Source organism: Schistocerca americana, chromosome 1, assembly GCF_021461395.2.
Source record: "Schistocerca americana isolate TAMUIC-IGC-003095 chromosome 1, iqSchAmer2.1, whole genome shotgun sequence".
NCBI classification, from domain to species: domain Eukaryota; kingdom Metazoa; phylum Arthropoda; class Insecta; order Orthoptera; family Acrididae; genus Schistocerca; species Schistocerca americana.
The window spans coordinates 349,365,755-349,379,619 of record NC_060119.1 but is presented as its reverse complement, the minus strand read 5'-3'; the positions used below and the strand labels follow the sequence as shown (position 1 = coordinate 349,379,619).

The 13,865-nt window shown below is 45.0% G+C and overlaps 1 protein-coding gene across 1 annotated transcript in view; it reads left to right on the top strand.

Moving 5' to 3' along the window:
- Window positions 1-5,477: 5,477 nt before the first annotated feature.
- The window catches only part of LOC124624653, a 34,995-nt gene continuing 26,607 nt past the window's right edge, over window positions 5,478-13,865 (top strand). The window contains exon 1 of the mRNA XM_047149120.1: window positions 5,478-5,603. Coding sequence (XP_047005076.1) covers window positions 5,478-5,603 — 126 coding nt within the window. The remainder of the gene's footprint in view (window positions 5,604-13,865) is intronic.

Sequence of the window (13,865 nt, the reverse complement as noted above, 5' to 3'; positions counted from 1 at the left end):
AGAAACTTGCTACGGACAAGTTAGAGAAAAGATAACAATCCGTTACAGAGGGCAGTAAGTTTTTCGGACAATCTCTGTAGAAACTCAGAGGTATCTCGTTAGGTCTAGCTGTCTTTCGCTGATGAACAGTTTTAACTGATTTTGTATTCCACACTCATTAATGTTAATATCTGCCATTTTGACATAAGTACGACGTTTGAAAGGACGAACCGTATTACAATATTTTGCGGTGAAGCGATTTCCGAAGACCGATCTCAATATTCGGCTTTCTCTCCGCCATCTTCTGTTTCTGTGCCAATATGGTCAAAAGGCGGTATCTGGTTCATATGCAGAGGGTGGATAAAAGTATGGGAACACCGCGAAAAATGCACCCTGAAGTTAAATGTTAATTCTAGGCCAGACTGCAGGTTGCGCTGCTGTATTTGACCAAGAACGGCGCCTGTGCAATGTTCCCAATACGTTTCAAGTGTCAATCGCGATCAGAACAGAGTTCTGTGTAGATGTGACGAAGTTATATGAAGTCAAATAAAATGGTTCAAATGGCTCTAAGCACCATGAGCCTTAACATGTGATGTCATCAGTCCCCTAGACTTAGAACTACTTAAACCTTACTAACCTAAGGACATCACGCACATCCATTCCCGAATCAGGATTCGAACATGCGACCGTAGCAGCAGCGCGGTTCCGGACTGAACCGCCTAGAACTGCTCGGCCACAGCGGCCGGCGCTACATGAAGTCGAACGTGGATAAACTGTTGGTCGTATGGTGGGTACTTCCACAACCAAGGTAGCGCAAGTGCTACGTATTTCAGCAGGCAACGTATCCAAAATTTACACCGATTAGAGGGAAAGCGGAAAAACATCTCCTGCTAAGCGACAACACGGACGAAATTGTCTGTTGAGTGACCACGACGAACGGTCATTCAAGAGGATTCTAACGAAAATTAAGAGCCTGCAAACGTCATACTAAATTCACACTGAATGTCGTTCTCGCAAACCCTGTCAGCCGCCGCTGTGGCCTAGTGGTTCTAGACACTTCAGTCCGGAATCGCGCTGCTGCTACGGTCACAGGTTCGAATCCTGCCTGGGGCGTGGATGTGTGTGATGTCCTTAGGTTAGTTAGGTTTAAATAGTTCTAAGACTAGGGGACGGATGACCTCAGGTGTTAAGTCCCATAGTGCTCAGAGCCATTTGAACCATTTAAACCCTGTCAGCACCAAAATGACATTGGAGCCACACTAGCTCGTAATTTCAGGGCAAGCTGGAATTCCAAAATCACTCCTCAGTGATGCAAATGTCCGTAACAGGAGAAGGGGGTGCTGAAGCCAAAGACCCAGGACTTTGGAGCAATGGCAGAAAGCGGGCGAGTTTTGTTTCACACTGTTTCCAGTTTCTGGCGGAGTTTACGTGAAACATGGCGAGAGTTTGGTGACGATTTGGACAGCCATATGGCGGTATTCTATGAGCCTTATAGGTACTCTGCAAGGTTGCATTACTGCTAAATTTTATGTAACCATGTTGGATAATTAGGGCCATTCCATGATACAATTCTTGTTCCCCAATGATGATGCTGTGTTCGAAGACGGTTTGGCTCCTATTGACACAGCTCACATCGTCCAGGTCTGGTTTTGCGAGCACGAGGATCAATTGTTATATCTCCCTTAGCCAGCACAGTCATCAGACCTCAAATTATTGCGCCTTTGTGATTTACTTCGGAGAGAAGGGTACTTGTTGCTATCCACCTCCCTCATCGTTATCTGAACTTCACACCATTTTGCAAGAAGACCATACATAATTAATCGTCGCTAAAGCAGATGCCAGACTGAGATTCATTGGAAGAATCCTAAGGAAATGCAGTCCGAAAACAGGGGAAGTAGGTTACAGTACGGTATATTGATAATTTTTACTTATGGACTGTCTGACAGCAATTGAATAAAACACAATTTTAGTGCCATACGCGTTTCGCCTTTATTTTCTGCAAGGCATCATCAGTGGCCTGGAATATGTACATATGTTTTCTATTTAATTTACATTTTTGTCTCTGTACCTAAAGGTTATAAACAGTTCTGGTGGTTGGTATTTCCTATTAAGCAGTAATGTTTTGAACTGTACTTACAAGTTGCGTGGACAATTTCTTACATATTACACTCCTGTTGCATTTTTGGTGTTGTTCTTCTTCTTATGAATGCCAATTTGCGGTTTTTTTTTACATTCCACAGCACTATGAACTGAACTCTTGTTTCGATGCAATGTTTTGGTTTCTGTTGCCGACTGTCAAATGATTTTGCCAAAGATCGAATGTCACTGCCAAACCTTCGAGTGTAATTACTGAAGTATCTGTGATCTGTGCGTGTGCACATTTATGTGTGTGTGTGTGTGTGTGTGTGTGTGTGTGTGTGTGTGTGTGTGTGTGTGGGTGTGTGTGTTTCCAGAAGGTGAAGGCGGAAGAGTTTTTTTGTTTTATCTTATCATTTCCTTTATTAAGTGTAGTAGGGACCTGTTCAAAAAAATGGTTCAAATGGCTCTGAGCACTATGGGACTCAACTGCTGAGGACATTAGTCCCATAGAACTTAGAACTAGTTAAACCTAACTAACCTAAGGACATCACAAACATCCATGCCCGAGGCAGGATTCGAACCTGCGACCGTAGCGGTCTTGCGGTTCCAGACTGCAGCGCCTTTAACCGCACGGCCACTTCGGCCGGCTTAGGGACCTGTGCTGATGCGTGTTCGTTCATTTATCACATGTTTGTTTTCTGCTATGGCTTTCTGGATGTGGAAGTTTTCTTGCCTTTGTATAAGATGTTTGTCATGGTTGCTTATTCTCGTTATTTTCATTTCTTGTTCCATGTTTGTAGGAATATGCCGTAATATTAGACGCAACTGAGGAAGACAGTACTACAAAAGTTGAAGGTTACAGTACACTTGTTCGCCCACTGCTTGATCACAACTCACCGGTGTGGGATCCGTACCAGATAGGGTTGATAGAAGATTGGTTGGTTGGTTGGTTGGTTTGGGGAAGGAGACCAGACAGCGTGGTCATCGGTCTCATCGGATTAGGGAAGGATGGGGAAGGAAGGCGGCCGTGCCCTTTCAGAAGAACCATCCCGGCATTTGCCGGGAGTGATTTAGGGAAATCACGGAAAACCTAAATCAGGATGGCCGGACGCGGGATTGAACCGTCGTCCTTCCGAATGCGAGTCCAGTGTGTAACCACTGCGCCACCTCGCTCGGTGTTGATAGAAGAGATAGAGAAGATCCAACGGAGAGCAGTGCGCTTCGTCACGGGATCATTTAGTAATCGCGAAAGCGTTACGGAGAGGATAGATAAACTCCAGTGGAAGACTCTGCAAGAGAGACGCACAGTGGCTCGGTACGGGCTTTTGTTGAAGTTTCGAGAACATAACTCCACCGAGGAGTCAAGCAGTATATTGCTCCCTCCTACGTATATCACGCGAGGAGACCATGAGGATAAAATCAGAGAGATTTGAGCCCACACAGAGGGATACTGACAATCTTTCTTTGCACGAACGATACTAGAGTGGAATAGAAGGGAGAACCGGCAGAGGTACTCAAGGTACCCTCCGTCACACACCGCCAGGTGGCTTGCGGAGTATGGATGTAGATGTTGTTTTGTTGTTGTGGTTTTCAGTCCTGAGACTGGTTTGATGCAGCTCTCCATGCTACTCTATCCTGTGCAAGCCTCTTCATCTCCCAGTACCTACTGCAGCCTACATCCTTCTGAATCTGCTTAGTGTATTCATCTCTTGGTCTCCCTCTACGATTTTTACCCTCCACGCTGCTCTCCAGTACTGAATTGGTGATCCCTTGATGCCTCAGAACATTTCCTACCAACCGATCCCTTCTACTAGTCAAGTTGTGCCACAAACTCCTCTTCTCCCCAATTCTATTCAATACCTCCTCATTAGTTATGTGATCTACCCATCCAATCTTCAGCGTTCTTCTGTAGCACCACATTTCCAAAGCTTCTTTCTCTTCTTGTCTAAACTATTTATCGTCCATGTTTCACTTTCATACATGGCTACACTACATACAAATACTTTCAGAAACGACTTCCTGACGCTTAAATCAATAGTCGATGTTAACAAATTTCTCATCTTCAGAAACGTTTTCCTTGCCATTGCCAGTCTACATTTTATATCCTCTCTACTTCGACCATCATCAGTTATTTTGCTCCCCAAATAGCAAAACTACATTACTACTTTAAGTGTCTTATTTCCTAATCTAATTCCCGCAGCATCACCCGATTTAATTCGACTACTTTCCATTATCCTCGTTTTGCTTTTGTTGATGTTCATCTTATATCCTCCTTCCAAGACACTGTCCATTCCGTTCAACTGCTCTTCCAAGTCCTTTGCTGTCTCTGACAGAATTACAATGTCATCGGCGAACCTCGAAGTTTTTATTTCTTCTCCATGGATTTTAATACCTACTCCGAATTTTCCTTTTTTTCCTTTACTGCGTGCTCAATATACAGATTGAGTAACATCGGGGAGAGGCTACAACCCTGCCTCACTCCCTTCCCAACCACTGCTTCCCTTTCATGTCCCTCGACTCTTATAACTGCCATCTGCTTTCTGTACAAATTGTAATTGGCCTTTCGCTCCCTGTTTTTTACCCCTGCCACCTTCAGAATTTGAAAGAGAGTATTCCAATCAACATTGTCAAAAGCTTTCTCTAAGTCTACAAATGCTAGAAACGTAGGTTTGTCTTTCCTGAATCTTTCTTCTAAGATAAGTCGTAGGGTCAGTATTGCCTCACGTGTTCCAACATTTCTACGGAATCCTAGCTGGTCTTCCCCGAGGTCGGCTTCTATGAGTTTTTCCATTCCTCTGTAAAGAATTCGCTTTAGTATTGACTTATTAAACTGATAGTTCGGCAATTTTCACATCTGTCAACACCTGCTTTCTTTGGGATTGGAATTATTATATTCTTCTTGAAGTCTGAAGGAATTTCGCCTGTCTCATACATCTTGCTCACCAGATGGTAGATTTTGTCTGGACTGGCTCTCCCAAGGCTGTCAGTAGTTCTACTGGAATGTTGTCTACTCCCGGGGTCTTGTTTCGACTTAGGTCTTTCAGTGCTGTAGATGTAGATAAAATATTTCATTTAAAACCATGCAGGACCCGTATTTATCGATTCCGAGACGAATGGAAACTGCTTTGATGCGAACTGTTTTCCTACACGGCAACAGGCACGGTGATGTGTTTTTGGTGTTTCCACGCTACTGTCCGCCCCCTGTACTCTGAGGCGTGTGGCCGTACGCTGCTAGACAGGAAGCCCTCCTAGCTGGAGGCAGCGGCCCCCGCCGGCCCAGCGACCGGCGCTCCAGGAAGCCGCCGGGTGACCGGCGCTGGCCGGCGCGGCCGTCGACCCCTGTCCTGTAGCCGCGGTGCTGCGGCGGCCCCTGCCCCTGCTCCTGCTGCTTCTGCACGGCGCTCAGTCCGACCCCAGCCATGGCGCGCGCCGCCCGCCTCCTGTCGGCTCTGGCCGCCGCCCTGCTCGCCGCCGCCGCCCTCGCCGCCCCATCCTCCCTACTGGACGCCCCCAGCGACGCCGCCGCTGCTCAAGACTGCAACAAGGTAAACGCAGCCACTCTCGATCGTTCACTCACTCCAGGCGGCTCTGTTCCTGCGTACTCACAAGGGAACCTCCCCATCGCACCCCCCTCAGATTTAGCTATAAGTTGACACAGTGGATAGGCCTTGAAAAACTAAACACAGAGCAATCGAGAAAACAGGAAGAAGTTGTGTGGAACTATGAAAAAAAAAAAATAAGCAAAATATACAAACTGAGTAGTCGATGCACAAGATAGGCAACATCAAGGATAACATCGGTTCAGGAGCGCCGTGGTCCCGTGGTTAGCGTGAGCAGCTGCGGAACGGGCGGTCCTTGGTTCAAGTCTTCCCTCGAGTGAAAAGTTTACTGTCTTTATTTTCGCAAAGTTATGATCTGTCCGTTCGTTCATTGACGTCTCTGTTCACTGTAATAAGTTTAGTGTCTGTGTTTTACGACCGCACTGCAAAACCGTGCGATTAGTAGACGAAAGGACGTGCCTCTCCAATGGGAACCGAAAACATTTGATCGCAAGGTCAGCCGATTCCTCCACAGGAAAACATGTCTGATATATTCTATACGGCACTGGTGACGGCATGTGCGTCACATGACAGGACTATGTTGTCGACCCACCTAACTTGTACACTTGGCGAATGGGTAAAAAGATTCTTCTACCTTGCCCGATTTAAGTTTTCTTGTGGATGTGATAATCACTCCCAAAAAAGTGATGAAAACGTAAGAGTTTGTCACATAAACTGCAACAAATGAATGCAACAGTTTCACAGTCGCACAGTTTTCCCTGTGCTCTGTCAAAACATACGTTTTTAACGTTTTCAAATTTTTCCATGTGTAGACCGTCAAATCCTACATATGTCCAAGGAAACTTGAACATGTCCTGGAATTTTTGAGAGCGAAGTTGATTATGTGTGAGTGCCTGAAGTTTGATAATTGTCTGAAAATAAAAAATTAAACTTTTCATTCTATGGAAGACTTGAACTAGGGACCTTCTGTTCCACAGCTGCTCACGCTAACCACGGTACCACGGGGCTCCTGAGCTCAGATGGTTCTTGATGTTGCCTATCATGCACATGGACTACTCAGTTTGTATATTTTGCTTATTTTTTTCATAGTTCCACACAACTTCTTCCTGTTTTCTCGATTGATCTGTGTTCAGTTTTTCAAAGCCTATCCACTGTGCCAACTTATAACGAAATGTGAGGGGGGTGCGACGGGGAGGTTCCCTTGTCAGGACATCTTCTTCATCGCTTTTAACGACAATCCACTTGTACATTATAGACGCAGTCATAGCTCAATTGGATAAGAAAGCTGGAAACAGCGTTAAATGAATGACGTCAACATTTACCTGCTGTGGTTCAGAGGAATAAGTGGAAGCCAAGATGGAAAAGCCCAGCTGAGAACTTGAGCACCAAATTAACACAGGCCTGAGCGTTTGGGATCTCTATCAGGTCGGGTTGAGGGAGCATGTAGTGTACATAGTTCCACGTAGTCAGCGCGTACACAACTTTCCCACTAGAGCGCGACCCGCTAAGCACAACAGCGCAGGTGCAGCGCTCGTCCGTCTCCGCACTACGAGATGGCGCTGTCTTAGAAATGGGCCAAATTCTGCTTCCGCCGATCCGCGTATTAATATGTAACGCAGCCAATGAGATTGATGCTAACGTAGAACCTTTTCTCCTCACGGATCACACTCGCGCAGTGATACCTAAACGCTCGAGGTATTATAACGAGTGTACAGACCTCCGATTAATCAGTTTGCATTAGACTGCATTAGTCTGCAGTCTGCGCCTAATAACATTATCATATTCCTGTACATAGCCATGAAGATAAATTAACAGACACTTTGTCAAGTATCAGAGATATGTGAGAATAAGATTAACGTACCAAGACCAAAGGAACTTCAGATTTTCAATTGTAAATAGCATCCAGAATCAAGTTAAGTAAGGTTTATGATTGTTATTATTTTAATAAATGTGTGTGAAAATTACTCAAGTTCTGTTTAAAGTTGGTCACCGTCAATCTGCTACTCTAACCGTGCAACTGGCATTTCTATCGTCTGACCTAACGGCAGAAGATAAACACGCCACGATAAGACCACGAGATATATTGCTGGCACTCGCCTACTTCGTTAGAGCGACAAGTCAAATAATCTGATGATGTGTATACCGAAGGTCTTACAGTACGCACACCACAGAGGACATAGAAAAATTCAGAGGTGGGCTGCTAGATTTGTTGAAACGTCTCCTTAGAAAAATGATAAATGACTGTGCTTAAACTGACACACAATATTTTTAGCGCGACTCAATCTGACTTTAAACAATCCCTACAAAAGAATGGCCCTGACTAACAATAACCTATACCTTTCATGAATCACTTACCTCACAAAAATCTTCGTTACTCGAACTACTGCAATACAGCGTGCGACAATACTGCCAGCTGAATAAAAGATTCTAACCACTGAAGTCACTAACTACTGATAGGCGTAGTTAGTAAATGAAAGATTTTGATAGAGAACAAACAATGTATTACCTTAATAGTGTTCAAAAGTCGTAATATATATATCTGTTCGTGACATCCAGTCTTACAAATTTACTGTCTCTGATCGACACACGTCCAGGTCATCCGCTCTCAAAACTCCGCCATCTCTCTCCCCACATCCACCACTGCTGGCGGCTCACCTCCAACTGTGCAACGCTACGCGCTGTTCACATCCAACTGCCCAACACTACAATAGCGACTATTCCAACAATGCCACCCAGCCACAGACTGCACACAGCACAGTCAGTGATTTTCATACAGAGCGCTACGTGACGTTACCAATATAAAAACCTAAACAGCGTACTTACATTGTTACTGGTAGGTTTGATCATCACGCGAGTGTTGCGGAAATGCTTCAGGAACTCGCGTGGGAGTCTCTAGAGGAAAGGAGGAGTTTTTTCCGTGAATCGCTACTGAGGAAATTTAGAGAACCAGCATTTGAGGCTGACTGCAGTACAATTTTATTGCCGCCAACTTACATTTCGCGGAAAGACCACAAAGATAAGATGAGAGAGATTAGGTCTCGTACAGAGCCATATAGGCCGTCATTTTTCCCTCGTTCTGTTTGGGAGTGGAACAGGGTGAGAAGATGCTAGTTGTGGCACGAGGTACCCTCCGCCACGCACCGTGTGGTGGATTGCGGAGTATGTATGTAGATGTAGTTAAAACTATATTTACTAACGTTTATCAAACAGTCCATCACCATATCGTCTGCCAAAAACATCACAACTGCTATTAAAGCATGAAAACAACTTATAGATGTACTAAGAGGCTCTTGCACCAGTACCCAAATTCTGGTAGTTTTCTTACGTCATAACGCGCTTATACGTCCACATCTTTTTATTTATTTATTTTTTTAGAAAGTGGGCCACCGCCTATAAAGCCTGTGTTAATTTGGTGCTCAAGTTCTCAGCTGGGCATATTCATTTCGGCTTCCACTTATTTCCTAAACCACAATAAGTAAATGTTGACATCATTCCTTTAACAGTCTTTTCAACTTTCTTATCCAATCGAGCTGTGACTGCATCTCTAATTTACCCGACAGCGATTCATCATCCTGATTTTTCCGTGCAATAGATTCTTTAGCAATCGACATCCGTATTAAATGAAATGAAACTATTTGGTTCCAAGAACGTTTTAAGTGTCAAACATGTACGACGTATATGTGCAGACTAAAGCGACGAGTGAAAATTCGTGGCAAGGCCGAGATTCGAACCCAGGTCTTCTGCTCACGAGGCAGTTCCGCTAACGACTACACCGCCTCTTTGCACAACCACACGGACTACTCTAGGTCGCCTGGCTCTGCAATGCTTTCCCAGTTTAGGGGGAATACAAAATGGCTGAGGCGTGAATGGGAATTTGGGCTGAGGAGGGAGGCTGCTTAAGGTATTCCGTGCAGCTGTGCAAAGCCACCACGCCGAACTAGCGTAGAGATTAGCGCACTTGCCTAGTGAGCAGGACCCATGTTCCAATCCCAGCGTAGATACAAAATATCATTCATCCCTTCAGTCTGCATATAGACACCTGTAATGCTCTTGCATATTTTCTAATGTCAGCTTCTCCCATTCCATTAGAGTGTAATCATCCTCTTTTCTTATCCACTGGAATCAAGCAAAGTATTTTCTAATGCCTTCCATTGGAGTGCCATCTTTCTCTTTTCTTATCCATTGCAATTCAGCCAAGTGTTTTGTAATGCCATCTACCCATCTTCCACCCGATTTTTATATTCGTCTTTTCTTATCCACTGGTATCCAATGCCATCCTCCTCACTTCCATCAGAGTGTCATCTTAGTTTTTTTTCTTATCCATCGGAATCCACCAAAGTGTTTTCTAGCGGCATCTACCCACCTATAAGAGTGTCATCTTCGTCTTTTCTTATCCACAGAAGTCCAGCAAAGAACTTTCTTGGTCTTCCTATCACCTGATGTCGTCCTTGCAGAACTTAAACTGGTGCCTGTTGTTTCTACTAGAATCCTCATACGCAGGAGCACTATACCTGTGTATGCCATCGTGGACAAACTGTGGGGTTCTGAAGCGTAAGAGCAGCAGACTTCGTCATTATGCTTAGGAACGAAGCAAAATTAGCGTTTAATGTCCCATCGATGACGAGGTTATTAAAGAACAACCTCGGATTGAGGAACGATACCGAAAGAATTCAGCCGCGTTCTTTTCAAAGGAACCAGCCCGACATTTGGCTAAAGCGACTTAGGGACATCAGAAGACCTGAATCTATATGGCGGGAGGGGAGTTTCAACGACCGTCCTCTCGATTGTGAATCCAGAGTGCCTCACCATCTCCGCTAACAGAACTGATTATGCAGGATATGGTAAGTTAAGTACGTCCAGCATCAGTACGAGAATCACGAGACACTTGAGTCAAGCACTGGTAACAGCGTGGTATGGACAAATACGTACCAAATTATTTGAGGCCAGTCAGCGCGGCCACCTACCTAGATACCTCTCAGTGAACTGTCTTCAGAATGCGCGTTGGCGGCATTTAAAGGACAACAGGACGCACTGAAGATCACAGGCTGCAGAATTTGCATTGTCGCGAGGAGGCCGAGCGTCCGGCAGCTGTTCAAAATCGGTCTTTGCGCTGTGGCTGCCCTGGCTTCCCACGCTTGTTACAGACTTCTATCTTCGGGACTATTCCAAGGTGCTACACGTACATTCGCCTGCTTACATATCTCGCTCAAAAGCATTTCATCTTGGTGAGAGTCATACTTACGTCTCTGCTCTCTGACCTATTTCTTTATTTTCCAGTCTCTCGTAGAAATTCACAGTAAGAATCTCATACAGTATTCAGAGCAGCGTTAACACCATTTCACTAATTTAACCCAGTATCATTAAAGAGCAAGAGATCGTTCATGTTCATAGAGCATGTACTTCATAACATATTCTACAATGTTCAGACTGTTTCTTGGACTGAATACGCATATGACTCTGGTTTAGCGTGGAATAACATTCACGGTTCCATTTGACTTTTTCATGGACACAAAGTACTGCCATGAGTGAAAACAAAGCTAAGCAATTGAAAAATTTCGAGAATTTAGCATTCAATCTTGAACTGTTGAATTTGTCGTCTGACGTCCTTCTACTCATAAAGCAACATAGTTTTTTACTTGTAGCACAATCAAGTTCCATTCAGTTCGGTGTACCGATTGGAATCTTTTCTGTGGTACATTGCTGTACTTCCATACCCATGTCGTCTGTGCATCAGTTTGGAAATCGCGATCATGAAAAAAGTTAGGATCGCTACAAAGTGGTCAGCAGGAGAAGACGTAACACTGCTCAGTCGACTGTATCCGAGTACTATGGACTAATTTCAAAAGCTCTACAGTGTATCCTACAGAGATGATCCGCAATCAGCTCTCGGTGATAGTTCATCGAATGAGAACTTCAAGATCAGTGCTATGGATTTATTTGGGATGAGTAGATACGTTCAAACTTTCCCTCTCTCATTTCCACTGTTAATATTACGCATTTAACCATTACACCACAAGATGCTCTACGGACACATATTTCAGACGTCTGGCGCCAGTGCGGCCGTCCTAACGGCTAAGCTCGCTGCAAGTTACTGAGCCTTCACACTGTCAGATATTTTCTTTTTGGAGAGCAACGTTTGATCGCCTACCGAGTACTATTAGCCCCCTTGTGCCGAACTACCAAGAGTTAAGGTGTTGACTGCGCGTTCTGAAATCAAGGACCACATATTCGTATTAAAAGAAAAAAAATACAAAAAGGCGCAGTGCTTAAAACAATGCAGTCGAGTTTCGAAGAAACGGGTTTCGTTAACATTTCTACTACACTGGTTTATGTTATTTGCACTTTCTTTAAATCAGACGAGGAGAGTGGCAGGATGGTTCCCCCAACAATGCAATAGTTCATTTTATTTTCCATCCCTGTTAAGGTGACCTATCGTTGCGTGCCTAATGACCTTGGTGGTGAAGGGGCGACACACGGTAATCTTCGTTTGTTGCATAAAAAGGACGATGAATCCTAGTAGCAATTCCTAATGGTGGTAATAGCCATAGTTAACAAGGGGGCTACTAATGGTGATAGCAAAAATAATAATAACAATAATAGTAGATTTAGTCGTAGCAGACATTTAGAATAAAAATAAAATTGATAATTTGAGTATTTTTGAAGCTGTGTTAATGAAAGTTAAATATGAGGAATCATGACTTACCACCTCTGACCGTAATAACGGCCTTGATACGCCTGGGCATTGAGTCAAACAGAGTTGGATGGCGTGTACAGGTACAGCTGCCCATGTAGTTTCAACACGATATCACAGTTCATCAAGAGTAGTGACTGGCGTATTGTGACGAACCAGTTGCTCGGCCCCCATTGAGCAGACGTTTTCGATAGGTGAGAGATCTGGAGAATGTGCTGGCCAGGACAGCAGTCGAACATTTTCTGTACCCAGAAAGGCCCGTACAGGACCTGCAACATGCGGTCGTGCATTATCCTACTGAAATGCAGGGTTTCGCAGGGATAGATGGTTCAAATGGCTCTGAGCACTATGCGACTTAACTTCCGAGGTCATCAGTCGCCTAGAACTTAGAACTAATTAAACCTAACTAACCTAAGGACATCACACACATCCATGCCCGAGGCAGGATTCGAACCTGCCACCGTAGCGGTCGCTTGGCTCCAGACTGTAGCGGGGCAGCTTTCGAACCTACGACCGTAGCGGTCGCTTGGCTCCAGACTGTAGCGCCTAGAACCGCACGGCCACTCAGGCGGGCGCAGGGATAGAATGAAGGGTAGAGCCACGGGTCGTAAAACATCTGAAATGTAACGTCCACTGTTCAAAGTGCCGTCAATGCGAACAAGAGATGACCGACACGTGTAACCAATGTCACCCCATACCATCACACCGGGTGATACGCCAGTATGGCGATGACGAATACACCCTTCCAACGTGCATTCACCGCGATGTCGCCAAACACGGATGTGACCATCATGATGCTGTAAACAGAACATGGATTCATCCGAAAAAATGACGTTTTGCCATTCGTGCACCCAGGTTCGTCGTTGAGTACACCACCGCAGGCGCTCCTGTCTGTGATGCATCGTCAAGGGTAACCACAGGCATGGTCTCCGAGCTGATAGCCCATGCTGCTGCAAACGTCGTCGAACTGTTCGTGCAGATGGTTGTTGTCTTGCAAACGTCCCCATCTGTTGACTCAGGGATCGAGACGTGGCTGCACGATCCGTTACAGCCATGCGGATAAGATGCCTATCATCTCGACTGCTAGTGATACGAGGCCGTTGGGATCCAGCAAGGCGTTTCGTATCACCCTCCTGAACCCACAGATTCCATATTTTGCTAACAGTCATTGGATCTCGACCAACGCGAGCAGCAATGTCGCTACGATAAACTGCAATCGCGATAGGCTACAATCCGACCTTTATCAAAGTCGGAAACGTGATGGTACGCATTTCTCCTCCTTACACGAGGCATCACAACAACGTTTCACCAGGCAACGCCGGTAAACTGCTGCTTGTGTATGAGAAATCGGTTGGAAACTTTCCTCATGGCAGCACTTTGTAGGTGTCGCCACTTGCGCTCTGAAAAGCTAATCATTTGCATATCACAGCATCTTCTTCCTGTCGGTTGAATTTCGCGTCTGTAGCACGTCATGCTCGTGGTGTAGCAATTTTAATGGCCAGTAGTGTACTAACAAATTCCGCATTGCATAAAGGTGTCCAGATGCTTTTGATGTG